This window comes from Nelumbo nucifera, chromosome 2 (assembly GCF_055504915.1).
Source record: "Nelumbo nucifera cultivar China Antique chromosome 2, China Antique-T2T, whole genome shotgun sequence".
Taxonomy (NCBI): domain Eukaryota; kingdom Viridiplantae; phylum Streptophyta; class Magnoliopsida; order Proteales; family Nelumbonaceae; genus Nelumbo; species Nelumbo nucifera.
Genome location: NC_142650.1, coordinates 65148203 through 65173824, shown reverse-complemented (window position 1 = coordinate 65173824; position 25622 = coordinate 65148203). Strand labels below are relative to the sequence as shown.

Genomic DNA, 25622 nt, shown 5'->3' with positions numbered 1-25622 from the left:
GCCCGCATAGCTTTCCAAGTATTGCTCTTCTTGCTAGTGCTTGCTTGCACCTAATGGATAACTCATGGCCATCAGTTCAGCCACTACCTGATACTCTTTTTTATTACATTCCTTTCCATGGAATACCCACAAAATGCATGAGATAGGTATCTCTGAAAAGCCTTCTCCTAGGTTCGGAGAATTCACGACTAGCATGCCATCCCTTTAGGAAGTCATGCTCATGCTGATGAAACATAAAACTGGATATTGGAAAATACCGGAGAAATAATTTCCAAACCTGAGATACAAAACTGTGTAAATAAAAGTGGATACTAGTCTTCCCACTGATGAGGCAGAGACAACAAGTGTGTGGAGCCGATCACCAATGTTACTTTTCCTTTGAGGAATCAAATAGCCATGGAGATTGAGAGAGAGATGAATCATTTTTCCTATGAAGCATCTCAAAAATAATAATTTCCCAATGAACTGCATCCTAGCAAAAAGCACCTACTTTAGGGAGTCAACAAATTATAGTATGTATTGATTAAATATAAATGAGACAGTTAGTTACTACAGTGTCTGGCTAAACAAGCAGTATGCTCAGTGTAAATATAGGTATCAAGAACCTTTTTTTAGCAAAAATAAAACTATATAAATAAAAAAAAAAGGTATACAAGCTTTATGGCCCCGGCACCAACAGCCAACCCAAAACAACCTAAAAAATTCAAATACTACTCAATCACAGCCAAATGACATAATCCAAACAACCCGCTCTACACCAATCTTTAATCCCAACTCCTTCAAAATCAAACGAATGAAAATACATCAACTATGTACAAACAAAAGCAGAAATGAAAGTACAGAACATACAACCCACTTCTTCAATAGAAACACCAAACACCATAACAACTGAAGACAATCCAAGATATCCAAATTGGAACAAATCCCAAGCACTCTCAGATTCTTCATCCCCAGAATCATGATCAGACCACAAAACCTGATTTTTGCTCAACATGTCTGATTTAACATGCTCCTTTTTTCCAATTCCATACGCTTTATAGCAAACTCCTCTCCACCCAACAAAAAGCACCTATCTTAGTGGGGCAATAACCTTCAATTCCTTGTGTCAGAAGAATTTCTGAGGTATTGTCATTGCAAACATAATGGATTGGATTGGAAAGAATAAAAAAAGAATAATAGGAAACAATAAGGTATTTTGAGATGTACTGTCATTCTAGGTGACCAAACTGCTGAGCTGCTGAGGCATCCTGTGAATGTGTCCTTTTTTTTTTTGATGAATCCTGTGAATGTGATCTTTGACTTCTTATTTGAACCAGTTCTTAGTCCAGTAGCTCAATTTCTCTCACAAATTAAGCAATGATGCTACTCTGTTTCTAGTTTGCATAAAACGAAATTAGGACTCCAACTGGCATAAACTAATTCTACTGAAGGTTATCACAACCATGCTTTTCCACGACAAGACACTAGGACCTAGTCTAAATCCAAATCAGATTTAGAGCAACCTCAATCATGCATAGAGCTGCTACTTTAACAGGAAATACAGAGTTCAACAAGGAATTTTAGGAAGAGACGAAGAGTGAAGGGCACCGTTGATTAGGATTTTGGCCAGCTGACCCTATGTATAGGAGGCTTTGTTGAGTTGATTCAAGTTGAGATGGAAAAGACTTGCTTAAATTCAACTGGATAAGATCTTTTCTTGTTTAGCAAACCACTGCATGACAGGGCTGATAAAAAAAACTGCATGATAGGGAGGTTGAGAAGCAGAACAATTTTCTAAGACACTTGGAAAAAGAAATGGTGGGGATGTTCCCGATGACTGATGGAAAGAGCTCTCAAGGGACAAATTTCCATTTAGGTCTTTCTACAATAGCATTACCAAGGCCAAGTTAAAGCAACTCAGTTTGAATTTATACAGAGCAACTTGGTACCTCCAAGGACTTAAATAATTGCATGGGCATCAATAGCATTCTAATAGTTCATCGTCTAAAGAGAGTGCGACATGCAAGTATATGGGATGTGTGTCACAGAAGAAGTGAGACCATCAACCATCTGCATCCATAGGGCATGGCAATAGACGCTTGCAAGTCCTCATTATTCAGGAAAAAAAATTGTTCAGCCTGGGAAATTGATATGAGAAGATCTTACTGTGAGGTTTGATGGCAGTTCACTCGGTAACCCAGGCTCTTCTTGGGTTGGAGCACTGGAAGATGGAGAAGGAAACACAATGTAGGTGTACAGTGGAGCAATTGAAAAAGCAGACTCACAAAAAGAAGAGGTGATGGCTCCCCTTCTTGATCCAAAAGGAGATCAGTGGAAATCCACCATCTCTTTTGATAATTGATAGGTGTCTTAGCAAAGGCTGTCAGGTGGGCCAAAGGATTAGGAGAGGGCCATGGAGACTATGATAATTGAGATATTTTTCTCCCAAGATCCAGTACCCATACGCTGTGATGAGCTTCAATGGGAAGAAATGAGATTGTTGATGAACTACCCAGGTTGGGGGGCAACGGGACAGAAATGTATGGTGGGCCTTCAATTCCATAGATGATAGAGACAATATATATGCAGTTGCACAGCTTAGGATGGACAGGCTTCTTTTTGTCCAGTCACTCATCCCACACTCTTTTGTTAATGTAATCTCACCTGTTATCACTAAAAAACGCACTTGTTTTTTAACATCAGGGCCAGTAACTGCAGAAGGATCCCATGTTAAGACTATGTCTATGTGGAATGTCAACCCACTGTAAGTTCGTTGGGGTGTAAAAACAAAATAGCACTGTATTATGTCCTCAATTGCTAATTTGCAAACATCTTTCCTTGATCAGATGTTGGGATTAAGAGAATTTGATGGGGTGAGTAAGATTATTCTTGAGAATAGATTTTGGGATGGAAGCCAATTTGCGGATGTTAATACGCAGAATCGTTTTTGAAATAAATGATTTATTTGAAAAATCTTTTTCTAAATTTCTTGTACCATCTCGTTGGAACCACCAAACCAGGTTATTATTGTTTGTGATTTCTCTACAACTTCCTCTGACAATGCAGTTTCTGCAACATCTCACAGACATCTGTTCTTCAAGAAACCAAATTCTCCATACACTCCCCCTCACAATTGTATCAAGATACATTTAAGAAAGGCTTCCTTTTGCAAATTAAAAACAAACCCAGCTGAATTTTACAAATAAGCCTCTCAAAAATAACACGAAGAAATTCAAGGAAAGTCCAGCAAACGCAAAAAGCAGAGAACCAAAAATAGAGGTACCCAGAGTCGCCGGAGTGTCGTAGAAGACAGTTGAGGCCTGTACAACAGTGGCTCGAACGGTCCGGGGACCGGAGTGATCAGACATTCCGTCGGCTTCACTGGCGACCACCACCGGCTCGCTGCTGTCGGAAACCGGTGCAGACTCAATAAAACCCCCACTTTCATCATCTTGAGGTAGGGCAATATTCATGGGTTCGGCAACCAAAACGTCGGCCGAGTTTTCCCAAGAAGCTTTCTTGGACGAAACACCTTTAGGGACAACGAGGTCAGGCCGAACCTGTTCCAAGAGCCACAGAATCGTTTCGCCAGCCGTTTTGAGACCGAGTTCCTGGGTCAGGCGAAATATACCGGGAGCACAAGTGGCCGGAAGCCTGACCCTCCGATCACGTCCCTGGAATTTGACATGGCGGTCTCGGGTCATGGTGGGCCGTCGGAGTTTCCTCTTCTCGGTGTTCTGAACCTCATCTCCGTCTGTCTCTCTCTGTATATCCATCGTCGTGACTGTGCATTGAAGTGCTCGTGAATGTGGGGAGATTTGTTGGGGAGAGATTCTCTGGGTTTTCCTTTTCCGAGTAGTAAAGCACTTAAGCCTGCAGAAATTGGCGAGTTGTCACTGAAGGAATTAGGTGCTGCCTTTTCTCAGGAGAAAGAACAGAAACCTCTCGCGGTTTGTACTTTTTGAAGTCTGGAGATAATGGGCTATATTGGCCCAGTTCTAGACGTCGCTCAGTGGGCCACGCCTGAGCGATCCACGTTAGATGGAGAAAAAAAGATGTATATTGTCACATGGAAGGTCCAAAAAATAGTTGATTTCTCAGATGCGACTTCAACGGCTTTAGATTAGTTGTTGATTCTTGGCACGTGTTGTAATGTGACGATTCAGATCAATAATTGGATTCTGACGTAACGTTGATTAGTCTAGACTCTAGAGCCTAGAGCCTATCAATCAACCAGTGACCCTGTCAGACGGTCAGACCCCGACCGGACATATGTAATCAGAATTCAGAAAGTTTTAGGTTATCGGTTTAACCGGCTAAGCTTGAAAAACAAAGGTTCAACTATGATGCCGGAAATACACGATACCGGAAAATCAATCAACCGTTTTAAGTGGTAACTGGTAACCAATCAATTCGGTTCTGAATTCACGGGGGGTTTCGCATGGGCAAAATTTAAAATTGGCATTTCGAGATACAATTTTTTATGCTTATTTGAAGATACAATAATAAATTAGGTTATATTTTTAAAAATAAAATAACTATAATTATATTATTATGAATAATAAACAATTACATAGAATCAGTCTTAAACCGATTATTTAATTGGGATTAAATCATAGACCTCATTATATTGAAAACAGTAGTCAAAATAATACTAATTTATTTTTATGTTAATAAATTAAACATTTTTAATTAATATTATCTTATTTATTATTTATCAAATTTACTATTTGAAACATGAAACATAATAAAAAACAAGATAAAAAATTATATATTTCATAAAATGTTTGGTTCCGTACCTGAATCAATTATGGACAAGTAAGAATGAAAATCAATACAATAATTAATCAAGACAAAATCATTGAACCAAAACCGTTATAATTGTGTTCAATCAATTTAGCTCCATCAAGATAGACCCAACCCATTGGTTCAGTCCTAGTTTTTCTTAAATAAATAAATGTCTATTGGGATGGGACTGGTATAGGCTATCTTGAACTAGACTGGATCCGTTGACAACACAAAATATTGGGCTCAAGGGGAGAGAACAATTTGTTAGTAAATTATTTCTAAATAAATAAACAATTTAGTAAAATAAATAAATAAATGTTTATTGAAATTAATGTCACATCTTTTTTATTCTACATATTTATTTTATTCAAATTAATAATTCATTTAATTTATTAAATAAATAAATGTTTAGATAATAATAATAAAATAAATAAATGAATAAATAAAAGTTGAGATACAGAATAGGAGAGAGAGAGAGAGAGTTGAGGAAGAAGAGGAATGGCATTTTATTTATAGAATGTCATAATTGTAAATAATTGTATGTGGCACTATTATAATTTTCAAATGCCATTGAATCAATTATATAAGGAGATTTGTCTTATATGTGGCATTGTTGTAATTTTTGAATATTATAGAGACAATTATATAGAGAGGTTTGTCTTATATGTGGCATTTTTATAATTTTTCAAACAAAGAGAGGTGGGAGAAAAGAGAGAATAAAGAAGAGAAGGGAGAGAGAGACATGTGTCAATAATTTAGAGAACAAAAAACATATAAATGTCAACCTCACAATGCTCTTGTACACCCTCTCAATGCTTTATGTATATAGATAAATGTCCTTTCCATGTGGTCCATTGGCCTGTCATCATCCAAATGAAAATTCATGGTCCCTTTCACTACCAAACTACCTTCCAACACAAAATAATGTTGATTCAAGAATAAAAATAATGTTGACTCAATCATCAACCCAGTGACCCAAATAGCTAAAACACTAACTCATTTGAATTGATCAGTATGTCACAAGTCAAATATTAATCCTATTTTTTTCTTTTTTTTTTTTGTTTTTAATCATTTTTATAATTAATAAAAATAATTTTTATTTTAATTTAATATTAGAGTTATACCTTTTTTTTATAAAATATTTATATTTTCTTTAATTCTTTATATTTTTATTTATAAAAAATAAAAATATATGAATGTCTAATATTAGAGATATGCCAAATCAGAATCTACTTGATTACACCCTTATTTATAGTAACAAGAAATTACACTTAGTCCTCGTTTGGGAGTGTGTATTGGATAAATAAATGTTTATGCTTATCCTAGTAAGTGTTCTGAGTGGCAGGCCAAGACAGGCCATAAAATGCAAAAAATGTATAAAAAAACACAAACTTTGAACTTATTCAAAACAGGCTCATTTTCTGAAAAAAAAAATGTGTTTATTTGGACTTGTTTCAAGTGCTTATTGGTGTAGTCCCAGCCTAAAATAAGCACTTTTTCCAATAAGTTCTTTAAAAAATAAGCACTCCCAAACAGGGATATTTTCTATTGCACACTTCCAATTGTGTTTTAACAAAGGTTCTCCAGTGACTAGTGAAAGATGTTTAAGCCCGTTTCTGAAACAAGGAAAGTTTCTACTCATTTTATAGAGTTTAGAGAGGTTTAGGGTCCATTTGGTTTCATGGGAATAGGGGTTTGGAATCGGAATAGGAATGGTCATATTCCAACTGTTTGGTCAGATCGGAACCCATTCCCATTCTTGGTGGAATGGACATTCCCTCCCCTTCCTTTGGGAATGAAAATCCGTTCCAGTTGATTCCGATTTTGGTTCCAATTCCTGTTTGAATCAAACAGGTAGGATAAATCGACCATTCCAATTTTGATTCTAATTGCAAACCAAACAGGCTCTTAAAGGTCTTTTTTTTTGTGGATAAATGACTTTTGGAGTTTTTTCCCCTCAACAAAAAGAGAGGTGGGGCTAAATGTTGAGAGAAAGAGGGGGGCATGTTGGTAACAAATGGATTTTGATTAGTGTGGAAGAGGCATTATTTGAGTCAGTTAAAATTGTTACAATCACACTTTATGATGCCAAAAGAGCAAGAAGGAAGAAGAAAAAAAGGCATAAAACAATAACAAAATCCATAATTACAAGAAGATATTACCAACTTTCAATGTCATCCTTGGCATAGACCAAGGCATTGAGCTAGCTTTGATTTAGCCACCTATACATCTTGATTGTATTGGCTGACATTGTCCTATCATAGGAGCACTAGATTACTCTTTGTTTGGAGTTAGGAATGGCAATTTTCCCCATCCCGAAGGGTACCTGACCTGGTGGGTCAGGTATGGGGAATGAGATCTCATGCTGCTCCAATCCTGATTAAATATATTAAAAATATATTATTATGATATTATTTATATTACTTATATATATTTACATATATTTAAAATACTATTTATATTTTAAAATTTTTTATTTATTTTAAGTAAACTTATTTTTCAAAAAATATTATAAATTAAAAATTTTCAAAGATTTGAGTCCTTGCGGGGAACCCGTCCCCATCCCTGCCCCGTTGTCATTTCTATTTTGAGTTGCTTTCAGTAAGATCTTTGTTGGATTTATGATAAATGAATAAATACCTGATTTTACATACCTAGGGAGGCATCAAAAACTCATTTAAGAACTCTTGTGAGTTCCAAATCGAAGCAAATTAATGATGCACAAGATGACAGTGAGACACCTCACCCTTTGGTAAGAATCGTTATCGGTTTTAATGACATTTTCAATATTTTATAGTTGAAATAAGATATTTTCACGGCATACATTTCAATGTAATAAATGTTTTTATGATGTTATGAACAGAAAAATGATGAAACCAACAGTTTATTACAAAAGTATTATTAACAGTAAAAACCATCAGTGCTGCTCCAGTGAACTGCATGCATAGACATGGTTTTTCTAAGTCTCTTCTTATCCCTTGTCTGTTATCTAGGGTATGTTTCAAGTTGAGTTAATTGAGTCTGTTTGACAAGTCTTTTTTTAAAGATTTCGTGGAAGTTCTGACAGTCAAAAGATAAAGTAAGTTTTTACATTAAGATTTTGAAAACCTGAAGATCATTTGGAGATTCCCGAAATTTGTCCAAAATGAACTTTACATGTCTTTTCGATATGACGTTTTTTGGTGGCTAAATCTTTTTCCAACAAAACAGGAAAAGACGAAAACATGGGCTGCCAAACTTCTAAAAAACTGACAGCCCACATGAAAAGACGTGCCAAACAGACCTCAGGATCTATCATCAAATGGCAAAAGAATAAAGACAGTAATTGAAAATAAAAACGCAAATAATTAGAACAGAAGTATTGACGCAGATAGCATAAATATTGATCAGTAACATAGTTTTTCTATAAGTAGTTTTTGGAATCTAACTTATACAGTTTTCTATGAAAGTTAATTACAGAATCTTTTGTTTATATGACTTGAAGGTATAGAGTACTAAAAATTCTGGAGCCACTGGTATCAGTGGAGCTACGTACTCTAGAGCAAGGTTCAAAATATTGATACAAGGCGTACCGGGTAGTATCAATATCTTTTCTTTTTTAGTTTTTTTCAAATCTAGTTCAGGGGGGCCGGCCAGTTTAAGGTCCGTCCATCTCCCTGAACCAGTCGAAATCCCGATACACCCTCTATAGAGGCATATCAGGAATCTCCCGATACGTATCAGCCGTATTGACTGATATGGCCTGATACGTATCGATATTTTGAACCTTGCTCTAGAGCAACTCTACAAGAATTTAAAGAATGGATTAATTAAAGATCCGAAATTCTTACAAAAAAGATGTTTTCCCTCGATATTTTCTCATAGGTAGACTTGCTCTAATTAATTTCTTCCTTAACAAAAGAACCCTTGGTATCTTCTTGAGTAGTAGCATCACTTGTGTAACTCTACCTATAGAGCATGACATTATTTTCCATATTTAATTCAATCGAATGATTGCTTTCCATGGGGTCTTCTCTTTTTTACTTTCTTGTTTAACCTCTCCTTTCCTATTAGAACTTGAAAAGATTTTACTTAAGTGGGACTTAAAACCAATTGCTCTGACAAGTACTATGCATCTCCATTTTTTAGCCATTTTGATCTTTGTGCAACAGTTCAAACTGGTATCTCATACTCTCAAGTATCAAAGTTTTCTCTTCAATCTGATACTTAACCTCATGAAGCTTCATCTAAACTGTTTTACCTATTAAAAGAAAATGATATTAAGAAATAAAAAGAGCTCCCTTATAAAGTTCTATTTTACCTATTAAGGTGTTAGCTTTCTAATCTACCAAAAGAAGTTTTCTCTCAATTAACTATCCTGCCGATAGTTAATTGTTAGACAGCTTGACTTTCACACAGAGGCATGATTCCATTACTGATCCATGAATTAAACTCAATAAGATGGAAGTAAATATCAGTATTTCATCTTTAATGCCACAGCATGGATCATCAACAAAGAGCAATATTTTTTTTTATCTTTTTTTCTATTGTCTTTTTTATTTCAACATTAAAATTTATGATCATAGTTCAACCATGGAGGCATATCTTTTTTTGCTGAAACCATGAAGACATTATCTTAACAATAATAAAAACAAAACCGGAAAAAAATGTAATTACTATTAAGTTAACTTAAGTTTCTTTGGCTTTGAATCTAGTAGTCTCAAAACTCCACTAAAAATCAGAGCCTAGTTCAACCAAACAATATATAATGTCATATCCTACTTAAGCCTTCTAGTCAACAACTGGGATCTGCAATCCTTCTTAAATGTAAGATGTAATCAAAGATTATATCTCGTGACAACATGATAAAATACCATAATTTATGCACAAATCTAAGGGAAATTACCAAATGCCAAACCTCAATAATATATTACAAAGTAAAATAGACATGTAAATAGATTTGGGCTCAATAAATCATACCACACATTCTCAATCATATGAAAATAAAGCCATTCCATTTTCATAAGTACAACAAAAGAGAACCTTTTTCATTGATGATGAAAAGGGTTATAGAGTCAGTTACATTGTGGCATGTAGTATTATCCTTAACTCATTTACAAAAAGAATGCTTCATGATTACCCTCTGAAGTTTCACCTCTAACATCTGAATCCTACAAGCTGTACAATGGAATAGCTACTAAGTATTCATTCTGATGGGACAACTTAAAGGATTATAGAGTCAGTTACAATGTCACATGTGGTATTACCCTTCAATCATTTACAAAAAGAATGTTTGATAACTACACTCTGATGTTGTTGTTTTGCCTCTACCACCTGAATCCTATAAATCCTATAAGTTGTACAATGAAATAACTATTAAAAATTCATTCTGATGGGACGACGTAAGCAACAACCACTGTTATATCATCTTTTTTTCCTCCAAGATAATTGAATCCAGCCATCTTTGATGCCTCCGAGAAGGGAGACAAACAATCACGTTGGAGTGATGAGTGGTGTGCATCCATGGAACCAACTGTGGATCCACTCCCATGAATCTGGTTCCCTGAATCACATCCTCAACAATCTCATGTTTGTACAAGTTATCAAAGAGTCCATCTGTTCCAGCAACAATGACATCTCCAAGTTTAATTGGAACTTTTAATACCTGGCATATCCATGAAAGAAAGTAGTCAATATGAAAATTCTCAAAGATAGCACAAAATGAGGCAGGAAAGCATGTGTAATCACTTACCATTGCTGAATTAGGTTGATCACACTTAGGGTTGTTCCCCAGTTGATAAGGACAGTTGAATTTGTGTTGCTGTATTGGGGAAGAATAGAAAATTTTCCCATCTCTAATAACCAAAAACCCACTATCTCCAACATTGACAGCATGTAAGCACTATAAACAAAAGCAAGCATGGGTTTAGTCATGAAATGAAACAAATTCTGAGCCTTCATAAATCATACAGTTCATCAGAGATAACCATACAGAGCATTTACTAACCTCGTTAAACAATTGCATAATACAGGCAGTAGATGATCCTATGGCATTAGTGTTTGAGCAAGCCACTCTCAGTACTCTCTCTAGATCAACAGCATCTTCAGGTTCAGCCTGAAGTGCAATTGTAGAGTTCTTCATGAGTTCTCGGGCATATTCCCCTGAGTCCACACCCTGCTTTACCCAACCACCAACACCATCCGCCACACCAAAGGCTTGTTGTTGCGGACAAATGAAATGGGCATCCTCACCCTGCGGCTTTAGGGCATTCTTCTTGGGTATGTAAAATGAGCCAGCTTTCAGAATCATGTTTCTCTTACTCTTATGCAAAACACCCCTGTTTTTTGAAAAACCAAACAGTTGATCAGATTATTCAAGAGGGCATTCAGAGAAACAACAGATGATCGTCAAACAGTTTTAGCATATGTTTTGGGGCTTAAAGAAACAATAGATAGTGACCCATTTCATATTAATGGTAGAAATACATACTAATGTTGCTTGAGAGACAAGCAATCAAATGAACGAAACATTTGCAATTTACCCATTAGGTGTCTGAGCTTCGGCAACCGATTTAAATCCAGAAAGACGGGGAACCTTCGACGACCTTATCTCCGAACGTTCTGAATCATCATCAGTGTAAACATCTTTTCTCCAATAGCCTCTGCGTACATTAAAGAAATCCAAAGTAAGCAACCGAGTAAACAGCCCAGAAACCTTAAAACAGAAGGGGAAGAAAGAACGATGTTTGAAGAAGTAAAGGAGAGATCAAAACCGACCTAGTAAACTGATACATTGAAGCCCTCTTGTTCGTCGTCTTTGTAAAACTCAAAAGGGAAGGAACGGAAGAACGATTCAAGACTTAAAACCGAAGAATCGAAGAACAAATTTGGAAGCCTGAAAGTAGAAGAACCACGATTGTGTTTTAAACTTTGAAGGACAAATGCTATGAATCTAAATCCTGAACACTCGGAAATTATATAGAAACACTAGCACGATCACTCGTTTTCGTATAGACTATAGTGCAAGAACCGTATCCGAGTTGGAGAAGGAATGTCAGGGAACCCGAACCACCGCATCACATTGTTGGACGACTTTTTGTGAAAAACTAGCAGGTATCGCACGGGACTTATTAAGGAAAGTGAAATAATCAATACGGAAAGAATGCAACGCTGTTTAAAATAATTAAATCTTTATTTTAATAATTTATTACAAAAATGTTTTAATAATTTAATAATTTGAATTAATTATATTAATATTTTTAGAAAATAATAATAATCATTGCTTATTATTTAATAAAATAATTATTTTTCCACATTATTTGTTAGTGTTCTAATTTATTTATTTTATTTTATTAATTAATGATTAAATATTTCAACTTTATAGTAAATATCACTTAAACATTTAAAATAATAAATATCAGTAAATATATAAAATTAGGCTATAGTCATAATTAAATTAATCTATAGTTAACTTTTTTAGTTATTAACTAAATTAATCTAAGCCCAAACTCAAGGTTTAAGACTTTGGATTAGGCTTGGATTCGTCACTGACCTAACCAGCCCAAATTGCATGCATTGTAACATTCGTAATTGGATTGGACCAAAGTCACCAAATCAAGTGCAATCCATGCATGCATTATTTTTAGTTTTTTTTTTAACTATTTTTAGATAACATTGAAGCCAAAGGAACTATGAGGGATCGGCCACCCACATTGTGTAGCTTGATGAACCAAAAAATTAAAAATTTTGGGCTAAATTTTGATAGTGTATTAGCAGTTTTTAAGATTGTTTGGCCTAGCCCAGCCCACACCTCAAGTGTAATAATATTTTTATAGGCCTATAGGATATTGTTCGTGTTAATTATAAAACTATGATTTTTTTTACAAATTAATTTTTTTAATTCTAGTATAATATATATATATATTAATATAAAATTTGTTATTTAAAATAATATTTACCATATATGCATATAACTTCCAAGTTGAGCTTATTAGGGGTTGTTTAGCTTGGGTTATATAAACTAAAGCCATCATTAGACTCCAAAAGTTTGATGCCCAATTAGACTTCGAATCTAATTATCCCTGATAATGTGTAGGCTTGGTGCATATTTCAGCTAGACCTAACTTAAAAGAAAATATTTGCTTCAGCCTGGAAACTTATACATCTAATCGGGTTAGGTTAAGTTATAAACTATTTATTAGTTTTTATTATTAACATTAATTATCCTACCAATACTAATTTTTAATAGGGGTGAGCATTCAGTTTATTCGATTAAAAATCGGACCAAATAAATTGAATTTTCAAAAACTGAACTAAAAAATAAAAACTGAAACTGAAACCGAAATAATCGAAACCTAAATTTGTTGTTCGATTTTTAGTACTGAATTTTAATAATATATAATCTATGACATATATTCTAACATATAATATATATTATATATTATAAAATATATATTATAAAATAAAATTCCATTATACTATATATTAATATTATAATATATTATATATTATATATTATATGTTACATACTATATATTATATCTTTCATATTATATATTACATATAATAATAGAAAGTTCGGTTAATTTGGTTAACCGAATTTCTAATTCTAAAAACTAAAACTAAAAACTGATTTAATAAAAAATAAAAAAAAAAACAAATTGAAAAAAAAAAGAAACCAAAATTTTTGGTTTGGTTTTCGGTTTTAACCGAATGGTGCTCACCCCTAATAAAACCTATTAAAATTTAATAATCCTATCAATAATTTATACCTATTACCTGGGTTTGTTGTAGATCTGAGATAGACCTAGCTTATAAGAAAATATTTCCTTGAGCCCATGGTTGAGCTAAGTTATAAATGATCATCCCTAAGTAGAAGGAGCCTTATGACATTATACAAATGGTTTAATTTCTAATTTTCATAATCTTTTACTTTTATATATTTATTTTAATTATCCTATTAAATTATATTTAAGTTTTTTTCATTTATGAACTACTAATTATTTTTTATTAATTTCATAACTTTTAATAATTGCTAGATAAAAATTTGCTAAATTTTAATATTTTTATTAACTTTAGTAATTTTATTAATTATAGTTATTAGGCCTCAAATTATATATAGATTTCATGTTATAGGTTTCTAGACGAACCGGGACCATTTTTATATTGTATTTACTAATGAGTAAAATATTTTAATAAATACAGTTAATTATTTAAAAATACTATAATTATTATTATTACTACAATAAAATACTGTTTTGAATAAATAATGTATTTATTAAAATACTACTAATTAATAAAATATTGTAAGTATTAAAATAATATAAGTATTAAAAATATTGTAATTATTAAAATACTGTATTTATTGAATATATGGCTAATTAACTAAATACTATTAATTAATAAATGCTGTAATTAATCAAGTACTGTTAATTAATAAATACTGTAATTAACTAAATACTTTTAATTATTAAATACTGTATTTGTTAAAATACTGCTAATTATTACAAGTACTGTAACTATTAATTTACTATTAATTAATAAATAGTATTGATTAATTAATAAATACATTATTTATTAATGTAATTATTATTGATATTTTTAATAAAAATTGAATTTATTAAAATACTATGATTATCAAAATATTGTAATTATTAAATTTCTGTATTTATATAAAATACAGTAATTTTCTGAAAATTATCATATTTTCAGAAATATTGGTAAATTTTTGGATAAAACGAATTAAATTTAATTTTCTGGTAATTAAATATTACTTTTTCTGTAATTAAATGTAATTTTCTACTATTAATAGTTTAAATTATAATTACTGTTAATTACAGTTTAAAAATAATTACTGTTAATTATATTACTGTAAATAATTAAAGCACATCATTTTTTCATTATTATTCAGTATTTTTTGCAAAAAACAATTAAATTAATTATTTAAATTTATTTTTAGTATTTTAATTATGTTTTAGGTTTTTCAGAATTTTCGAATTTTTAATTAATTTTTGGAATTTTTTCATTATTATTCAGTAATTTTTGCATATGAGTATTTTTCAATAATTTTCAGTATTTTCAGCATTTATTTTTTCGTATTATTCACTACAAAATTAATATACATTTGCTTTCAATAAAAATAAATTAAATAACTAAATAACTACCAAAGTTAACAAAAATGCAGCTAATTTTCAATATTTTTCAGTAATTTTTGGCTTGGGTACTTTTTTAATAATTTTTTGGTATTTTTAATAATAAAACACTATTAATTGTATCTTTTAATTATTTTTCAGCAAATGCCCTTTTTAATATAAAATACTGTTAATTTTCAATATTTTTAATTATTTTCAGTATTTTAATTTTGTTTAGGATTTTCAGGATTTTCTGGATTTTTAATTAATTGTTGGTATTTTTTTATTATTATTCAATAATTTTTGCAATAAAATACTGTTAATAAAATGTGTTCTACATTTTAAATTTTTATTAATTTTTATCATTTTAATGTGCTCATTATGCACAATAAAGGTCTTAACTCATAAAAATTATTAATTAATTAAAAATGCATTAATACAAATTTATCTAAAAATATTATTAAAACTATCAATTAATATTTGTATATTTAAATTTCTTGATTTTATTAGCGTTTATTAAGTTTAATTTTTAATGGGAATTGAAACACATTTTTAATATTTATTAAGTTTTGTTAATATTTATTTTAAGTGAAAGTTTAGTTGATTTTTAAATTAATAATTTTTTGATTGTTTAACCTCAACCTATTTATATTATTACTACTCTCTCTCTCTCTCTCTTAAATGTAATAATAACATGCGTTAAAATAAAAGGCCTTACAAAAAATGGAGAAAATAGATAAATAGCTTCTCTCAAAAGAGGGACATGCTGACATGATACGTCCAATTATATATATATATAACCAAATCGGCTTTGTCTAGTCATTTGAGCTTCGGAGAATTCAGCGCTCCTTGGGGGAATTTGGATTCAATTAATGTTTGAACGCATTAGCTGTGTAGCGAGCCCACATCATTGATAAATTATATGGGCCCATAGAAAAAGGTTGAATGGTTGTGACCCTTGTGGGTATTATGTTTTTTATGACTGGTGTATAGGCGTATCAATAGCTTTTTTTATTTTTTTTTTCAAATCTGGTTTAGAAGGGCTGGTTTAAGGTCCGTCCATCTCCTGAACCAGTTGAAATCCCAGTACACCCTCTGTAGGAACGTATCAGAAAGCTCCTGATACGATACATATCGGTCGTATATCGATATTTTGAACCTTGATTTGGAGTGTTATTAGTTATTTCATAACCTTTAGAACATCTATTGCATTCCGTTAAACCTTTTTCCTCTTAAGAAGGGTTGAGGTGAACATTCAACTAAGTTGGTTCACCTGATTTGAGTGACTTGGGATAAATTATGAGGAGGATGGAAGGAATACTTGAAGAAAAAAGACTGAATTGATTTGAGTTCTCCAGATTTTTCACTAAATATAACTTAAAAAAATTGTTCATGTAGAGCCCACCTTAAAAATCTGGAAAACGTTGCACTTTAGCCCTTAGCCTCCCCCCCAAGAAAGAAAAAAGGCCACTCAAGGAGGAGGTTGAAGTAAATAGCCTTAAAATGACCAAGGCCTTGTTCATTTGCTATTCAAGGAGGAGTTATTAAAGAGCTTTGATTCTCATTTTATCTTTAGCCTTAATGTACATCACATCATGTACAATAGAAACTATGCTCATTTTTTGTAAAAAAAAAAAAAGGATTTAGAATTTAGGAATTCAGGAATTCTCCCTATGCAATAAAAAAAAAGGCAATTTTGTTTAAAGAAAGTTAAAAGAAGAGAAAAAAAAATACTTGGAGTGCAGAAGAGGTTCAAAGGAACAAAGAAATTTTAGGAAAAAATCCAAGTAAAAGTCGCTTGAGGAATTTATTTTCATCTCAGCCTTACAATCAGATTCCATAAAGCTCTCAACTAATAAAGGGTGTGGGTGGCTGCCCTTTGTCAGCCCCCCAAGGGATAATGTTAGCCCTAATCTAGAACTGTCAAGGGGTTAGTCTCTCTTTTGATAGTTGGGTCGAGTCAAGCTTGAGTTGGAACCGTACATCACACGGGTCCCCACTAGAGATGATTTAAAAGTGAAGATAGGCAATGAAAGAATGATTGTAGCTACTATTTTTTAAGAAGGGAAAGACCCTTAAGAACATTTCTTTCATCTATGGAGAATTGGATAGGAAAAACGAGGAGGAATTTTTTGCATCTTTGGTAGAGAACAACGAGATGGACTAATGGCCCTTGGATTTGCATTGGGGATTTGAGCATGATTTTTAGCAAAGAGGATAAATGTGGATGCAAAAAAAAAGGCGAATAGCTTAACCTTAGCAAGGAATAAAATGTTTCTAAGAACAATGGGTTTGAAGTTAATTGTTAGTCATGGGCCTAAGTTCACCTGGACAAACAATAGAGATGGTTTGGATAACATAAAAGAAAAAAAAAAAAAGAATTGAATTGCCTTTGGCTAACAGGGGGATTGGTTTGATTAATTTTTTTAGGACGCTAGAACGATTCACTTAACTACAGGAGGTTTAGATAATATTCCTATTCCTATTTTTCTTGATAATTAGGTCTAGATAGTAATTGTCAATATAAAGTGGTTAAAAATTGTAGGAAGCTTAGGTTAGATCTATCAAAATAGAGGAAGAAGGTTTCTGGCAAGGCTTGAGAGAGAATTAAAGCTCTTCAATTAGAATTAAGCATATAAAGAAATCAACCTACAGCTAAACAAGAGTGAAGGAGTTGGAACTAGGGTTGGCAATTTTTTACCTAACCCGCTGAATTCACCCAATATCTAACTCGTTCAACCCACCCATTTACTTGACAGGTTGTGTGATCAACTCGCCACCCAACCTGCCCATTTAAATGGGTTGGGTTGTGGATAACCATTGGGTTAACCATTACAGACATTAGTATTAATTCCTTAGTTTTTTTTTTATTTTTTTTCATTTGAATTAAATAATTTATAATTAATGTATTAATTTTCTATTAATTATTGACTAAATTTAGTTTTGTCTTGAATCAACACACTTCACCCAACATAAATCCAAATCAATTTGACCCAAGTCTGGACCAGTTCAATGCGGTTTAACCCGATCCAACATATATCAATCTAGGTCGACCTGAATCCGAAATAGACCTCGGACGGGATGGCTCGGTACCGGTTGCTTTGCCCAATTTGCGTTGTCCGGTCCAACCATTATTCACACAATCGGGACCTGGTACAAGCTGATCCGGGTCGACCCGAATTCGAAACTGGTTGGACTGGGCGGGGTCTAAACCCTAAACCACCCTGCTTGCTTTTGCCCGAGTTGGATCATCCAGTTTGGTTCATATCCGCACAACCTGACCCGAATTCGGCCCAATCCGATTTACTTCTTCTGACCTGCTTCGAGCAAATCGGTTTGGCCCTAGACCTGTGCACAAACCTGATATGAGCCAACCCAAGTCAATCCACCATTGACTGAACAGGTCCGGTCTGGTTTGACCGAATTGAATAGGCCCGGTCTGGTCCGACCGAATTGAACCGACCCGATTGGGGTCTAGCACGACCGAACTGAACCGGTATGGTCCAGGTCTGGTTTGATTGGACTGAATCTGGTCCGATCGTTTTGTCCCACCGGACTGATCTGGATGTAAACTGTTCAACCACTCTTGAACTTGATGTGATTACCTCGAAGACAATCCAATTAGATAGTTCAAGTTGGTCTGACCGGTTTGAACCTATATGGTTCGTCAAATCCGAAACCCGAACATAGTTAAATGGCTTTGCTGCTTGTATAAAAATAACATGCATGTAATAGTTCAAGTTGGTCTGACCGGTTTGAACCTATGTGGCTCATCAAATCCGAAACCCGAACATAGTTAAATGGCTTTGCTGCTTGTATAAAAATAACTTGCATGTAATAGTTCAAGTTGGTTTGACCGATTTGAACCTATGTGGTTCGTCAAATCCGAAACCCGAACATAGTTAAATGGCTTTGCTGCTTAATGTGATTACCTCGAAGACAATCCAATTAGATAGTTCAAGTGGTCTAACCGGTTTGAACCTATGTGGTTCGTCAAATCTGAAACCCGTACACAGTTAAATGGCTTTGCTGCTTGTATAAAAATAACATGCATGTAATAGTTCAAGTTGGTCTGACCGGTTTGAACTTATGTGGTTCATCAAATCCGAAACCCGAACATAGTTAAATGGCTTTGCTGCTTGTATAAAAATAACATACGTGTAATGTGATTTGAACCTTCATCACTTGTGTGAATAGCAACTACTATTACCACTAAGCTATAACTAACTTATTTGTTAAAAGGGAGTTAGCTTTTTGTTTTAAGTATATAAATATAAGATTAATGGGTTTGAACGGATTGGATTGGGTTAAAGCAGGTTTGGGTTGAACCCAACCCATTTAATTTTATATAACTAAGTCATTAACAGGTTGACAGGTTAAATAGATTGGGTGTCAAATCAAGATGGAATCTCTAGAATGTTAATTAATCATTTTTGGACCTAATTAATTCATCGGGTAATCAATGATAGGTTAACAACTAGCTGCAAAAAGAGATTGAGGGGGAGGAAATCAAAGCTGATCTTTTCCAAATGAATTCTCACAATGCTCCGGGACTAGATGGCTTTCCAAATTTCTTTGTCCAAAAGTATTAAGATATTTATAGATAGGGAACAACATAAATTGGGTTATGAAGGATTTCTTCTAGAGTGGTATTTTGCACATGGATATAAATAAAACTTTTATAACCTTAATCTCAAAATGTAAAAACCCAAAGTGTAGCCCAATTCCGTCCCATAAGTCTCTGTAAGACCCTATATAAAGTAATTGCCAAGGTTCTACTCAATAAATTGAAACCCATGCTCTCAAAAAATTATAAGTTTGAATTAATCACTATTGCCCCCAGCAAATTGATATTTGATAATGTGTTGATTTCTCACAAAATTATTCACTTTATGAAATCTATTAGGCAAAGCCTGAGCTTCATGGCTATCATGCAAATTATATATGAATAGCTTATGAGATAGGGTATAATGAGTTTTGGTCAAAAATATGTTGGAGAAGTTGGGGTTTGGTGTTCAATTCATAGGGTGGATCATGTAATGTGTAACTTCTGTGTCCTACCAAATTCTTGTCTATGGTAGCTCAAGCAACCAATTATTTCCTTCTAAAGGGCTAATACAAGGTGTTCCTCTATCACCTTATTTGTTCTTAATCTACTTTGAAGTTCTTTCTTTAGCACTATAAAATTTACATTATGAGGGTATTGTCTATAGTATAAAACTAAGGTGTCATTTAGCAAGTCTTTTCAAGAATATCTCCCCGATGGCCTAGATGGTCAAAAGATGTAATGAACTTTTGGGATCTTGTCTTTAAAGATCTAGACTATTTGGTAAGTATCCTTGTCTAGCATGATCTAAAAGCTGTTAAATGAAAGATTTTAGGTATATAAAGATAGGAAGCTTCATTTGAAACTTCCAGATTTTTTGCCATTCTGGGATTTCATGAGCTTTTTAGGGCATAGGCCCTTCTGAAGACCAAATTTAGATCTTCCAAGCTTTGAAAAGTCTAAAAGACTACAAGAAAAGACTTGCCAAACATCCCCTAAATCAACATTGTCCTACCATCACTCACTTTTTTTTTCTTGTAGATGATTCATACATCTTCTCAAGAGCAAGCATTGTAGGAGGGTTAATCAAGGATGTTTTGAAGTAGTATGGGGAAGTAAGGTCAATCTCTCTAAATAAAAATCCTCTTTAGTCCAAACCTGCATCCTAAATTTCAAAAAATCATTAAAGAATGGAAAGTAAATCCAAAGGCTGGAAAAACAACCTTTTAGGTCTCGATAGGGAAAGAGGTCATGATCAAGTTGGTTTAACCTCTATTCCTGCTTATTCAATCTCATGCTTTTTAATCCCTAAGGACATTTGCAACCAGCTAGCTAAAACTTAAGGCTGTGTTTGGTTGCAATGAAAATATATTTGCACTGATGCCAAATTATGGCCGTGTAAATGAGTTGACTGTAAATTCTTATCTATTTTTGCTTCAAAATTTATCTTATTTTATTTGATTGCAGTGCAAATGAAGCAAATTAAGACATGAAGCATAATAAAGTAAAACACAAAACAAAATTAAACGAGAATTTGCATTTTTTTTCATTTGCACTCCTATCATTTGTACTAGTACAAGTAAAATTTCACTGCAACCAAACATAGCTAAAGGAAGTTCATGTGGGGTGAGACCAAAAATCAAAAGAAAATTAATTGGATTAATTGGAAAAAGGTTTGCAAAAGTAAGTTTAATGAAGGTTTAGGGTTTAGGAACCCTTGGGCTTTTAACCGAGATCTTCTACTAAAGTTGGCTTTGAAATTCTTATCCAATAAAGAGAGTCTTTGGAAAAAGTCATAAAAGGAATATACTTGAGGGGTAAGAATTTTTGGAGTTTAAAAGTTCCATCAAATTGTTCTTGGGGGTTTATAAACTTGTTGGTCCCTAGAGATATCCTAAAAGAGGGAACCGCTTGGAGTGTTTCAAGAGGGAAGAACATTGTCATTTGGGAAGACCCTGTAACACTTTCCTCCTTTAAACCAATGGGCCCTAAAACAAATTCTAACCATGTTAGATGGGGCAGTTATCTAATAAACTAGCAATACCATTTTACTTAAAAGGGTTGATACATTTGACTTAAAAAGGTTGAATTGTCAATCTGCCACTACAAAAATAATTTTTATTTTTGGATTGGCTTTAAATTTATATTTCATTCCAATATCAATAAGAATAATTATAGTTTATATATATTTTTGGAATGTTATATATATATATATATATATATAATAGAGATGTGCCCAATTTTTCTATATTTGTTATTTATTTATAATTTAAATTTTTTTATTTAATTATGATGTCATGGATTAGCCCACTTGACCCGGATGGTTGAATTGTTTACTTGCCACCATGATGGAAAAATGGTTCCATTTTTTAGTAAATTTTAAAAATATGTGTTTTATATCATTAAAAGTATTGAATATGTATTTAATTAATATAATTTATTTGTTTTTATTTTATGAAAATAATATCTTAAATATAGAATTCAATAAAAGACTGAAAGCTAATACCCTAAAATAAAACTTAATGAGAGGGAATTGAATGAAGAGAAATGCCGCGCTTCAAATTATATTTTGTGCTCTCACAATCAGAGAGGGACCAACTTAAAAAATAAGAGTATTTTAGTCAAGAATAAGATTCAATGAATGCCAATGGGAGTTAATACTTTAAATATGATACTTAATGAGAAGGATTTGAATGAGGAGGAAAGTGGTTTAATTTCAAATTACATTTCTGTACTTAAAATTAGATAAGGACCAAATTAAAAAATTGGTGTAATTTAGTCAAATAAAAGTTCCACATGGAGCACACCATTATTCACACTTTTAATAATAGTATAAATAAACATTACATGAAAAATGTAAAATGACATTTTTGCTCTACCTTGTTTTCCAATTATTGAACAAAAGAAGTACTTTTGTGCCCTTTTATAAAAAAAGCATTAAATGAAGATGTAAAGTAACAACTTAGATTTTGCTTTTTTCCAATTTAAACTTTAGAGAGGGGCATTTGATGTTCAATGAAAATTTTAGAAGCCAAGGACACCTATTCACACTTTTATAGATAGATAGATAGATAGAGAGAGAGAGAGAGAGAGAGAGAGAGAGGAATTTCCTTTTCTATTTCTAAAAACAAATAGAAAAGGAATTTCCTGACAACTTAACTTCAAACAAGGACATATTTGCATTTCCTTTCCATTAAATTCAAAATGCTTATGTGATGCTAGTAGTAGCATTTATACTTGAAATGCCAACGTGCAGTACCAAATAATCTCTTAATTATTTTGAAAAATGGGAGCCTACTAATATCCTAAATGGATTAATTGGCGAAGATTATATCAAAAATCCAAAAATACATATTTTTGGGAGTTGCCCACAATTTTCTTCAAATTTATCTTTGGTTTGATAGAAAATAAGATGAAGCAGAAGTTGGGAGAAAATTCTTAACAAATTCTGTAAAATTCCATAAAAACTATCCCTCAACTTTCTGTTACTAACTTATTTTTCTGTCAAACCATACACAGCTTAAAGAACTTAAGGAGAAGATGGAGGCATTGAGCCTGATAGTTTATATAAATATTGGGCTTGGGTGGCCAGCCCTGGGCCAAAATACAGGCCTAAAATTGAGCAACATCTTGGTCAGGTTAATCTTAGTCCATTCTGACTCATAGGGATGCACATGCACATATAGATTTTGAGTCCTGATTTGCTACCAACAAGACACTACCAGCAAAGCTTCCAACCGGATCCCTTAACATCTCAAATATGCTTTCTTGGTAGCAAATCTAGACTCGTAAAATTTTTTGTTTTGCAAATTAACCAGTTCTTTCTAGTCTGGGTGGTAGAGGTATAGTTCTTAGTTTCAAGTATGCTGATGATTCTTCCGTTCCTATAGGATATTATTCTAACGATTCAAATCCAATTCGGGTAAGTTGGAATTTGGATATCCTTTAAAACCATCACGTTGGACCAAATCGAAAATTATTGGACCTTCTCATTATATGATGGAACTCAGTATAAGGTTTTAGATCAATTTTGCCCGCTCAACTTCTCTTTTGAACTCCTTCCTAACTGCTTAGGTTATGTTTGGTTTGAAGGAAAAGGTAGGGAAAGGAAGGGAAAGGCAAGGAAACCTATACAAGGTTTGTAAGGCTCCGTTTGGTTTGTGGGAAGATTTGGGTGGATGGGAAAAGATGGGATGGGATGGGAAAGTGTAAAAATTTAACTTTCCAGCGTTTGGTTTCACATATGGGAAAATAAAGGAAAAGCACTGTTGGTTCTTTGCTGAAAGAAGAAGAAGAAGAAGGTGAGGGAGGAAGATGGAAAGAACAGGGAAGCATTGTTGGTTAATTGCCGGAAAAGCATTGTTGGTTCTTTGCCGTTGCTTGGTTCGCTGCTGCCTGGTTCTTCATTGCTGCCTGGTTCACTGCAGGTCTGGTGAAGATGGGAAGAATAGGAGTGCCCCTCGTAGATTGTGGCAGATCTGGTGAAGACGGGAAGAAGGTGAGGGAGAAGAGGAAGATGGAGGGAGACCGCCGCTGCCCCTCACACTGGTTCCTTGCCAGGTGAAGAAGAAGGCTAGTAACGGTGGTTCTTTCGATTGTAATAGTACTTTCCCAAATTTCTGGTGACATCCCACATTTTTCTCATCCCATCCCTCTCTTTCCCCAAAACAAATGAGAGAAAAAGAAATATTTTCGGAATATTCCCTTTTTCTCATCCCATCCCACAAACCAAACGGAGCCTAAAGGTTTTCCTACCTTTTCCTTCCTTTCCCTACTTTTTCCTTCAAACCAAACACAGCCTTAGTGATCTGAAGCATTCATTCAATACAATTATAAATCAACAGGGTATGTTCCTTGGCTGCTATTGCACAGTGGCAAATCCAGATCATGTTGCAAGAGAAAGACCTTCCCTCTGATTGATTTTCTTTATTGTTTGATCCAACCCATCAACAGAAAGGTACCCCATCTACACAACTCTATATAAATCATGTTGAGATAGTGGTGCAACTTGGACTCTGGTTGAACTTTTGTTGAATTTTGAAAGTAAATTTGGGAAATCTGATACTCATGTTTCGCTCCCGGATCAGATTAGAATGAACAAAAGATAATTTTAACTCAATGGTTTTTCTCCAAAATCTACCAGCAAACTCATCTTTTCTTCTAACAAATCTGATATGCTGCCTCAATTGTTGTAGTAACTCTAAAATCCCATCTATTTGATTCTCTCCTATGTCTTAATTTTCTTTAACTTCTGTAAGAATGATAGTTTATATTAATAGCACTCCATTGTATTCCCCAGTTGAGGAGAAAAGAATGCATGACCAAGATCATGAATATTGCATTAAGTGCACAATATCTGTTAGAAATTGCATCCAATCAGACATGGATTTTACCCCATTCAATCCTATTAAAATCCAAGAATGTTATATATATATATATATATGTGTACAATCATACAAAATTTATAACAGATAAATTTAATATTTTATATTTACATATTTATCATACATATAGAAGTTAAAAATAATTAGCTTTTCTACAATCTTTTCCAATTTTGTCATTTTAAACACAATAACATGGATGTCAATTAAATCCCAATCAGATCTGAAATCCGACATACCAGATTTGGATCTAAGGTTTGACAATCGGATACGGATGTAGTTGGATCCGACCCAATTACAGCCCTACATCTATATGAATACGACATCTCTGGTATCAAATTTATATTTCATTTGAGAAACAGTAACTTTATGAACTGATTCTGGTCATTCCATCAGTACTTTTAGTAAGTTCTTATGGGTGGTCAAAGCCACCCAGAACAAAAGCTCCTCAATAATCAAAATCGCTGTTGATTTAATATGAACTCTCTGAGGCACAATGATCCATCTCCAATAGTAACCCAAACTTAAGCCTGTGAGAGAGAGAGACCTCCATACTAAGCAATACCATTTTACCATGAAGAAGCAGCCAAGTCATATGTTACTCTTCGATCCTTGGGCTCAAGTTCACAAGGACCCGTATTGTCAACAGACAACAATACCCAGTGAAAAAAGAAGGTAAAGACAAGATTGCTCAAGACAAAAAAGGAAAATAAAAGATGTGAAGAAAGAAAAAAGGATTCAAGCAATCGACACTTCACCACTAAATTTAATTTACTCATTTGGATAAACCAACCCATTCCGTAAATTTGTCGAGCAGTC

At 33.3% G+C, this 25622-nt stretch overlaps 2 protein-coding genes across 4 annotated transcripts in view; both read right to left on the bottom strand.

Annotated features, from left to right (window-relative positions):
- LOC104601345 (bifunctional nitrilase/nitrile hydratase NIT4B-like) overlaps positions 1-3943 on the bottom strand; it is a 51563-nt gene extending 47620 nt beyond the window's left edge. For all 3 annotated transcript variants that reach the window (XM_088898405.1, XM_010264629.3, XM_019198425.2), the window contains exon 1: positions 3263-3943. In XM_088898405.1, coding sequence (XP_088754531.1) covers positions 3263-3755 — 493 coding nt within the window. In that variant the 5' untranslated portion in view covers positions 3756-3943. The remainder of the gene's footprint in view (positions 1-3262) is intronic.
- A 5816-nt stretch (positions 3944-9759) lies between these two features.
- On the bottom strand, positions 9760-11827 carry LOC104601344 (putative protein phosphatase 2C 55). Its single transcript, XM_010264627.2, has 5 exons — positions 11524-11827; positions 11289-11408; positions 10754-11084; positions 10499-10648; positions 9760-10411 (listed from the first exon to the last, which is right to left on the bottom strand). Exons 1-5 carry the CDS (start codon positions 11538-11540, stop codon positions 10166-10168), a joined length of 864 nt encoding a protein of 287 aa, XP_010262929.1. The 5' UTR covers positions 11541-11827; the 3' UTR covers positions 9760-10165.
- Between the last annotated feature and the right edge of the window lie 13795 nt (positions 11828-25622).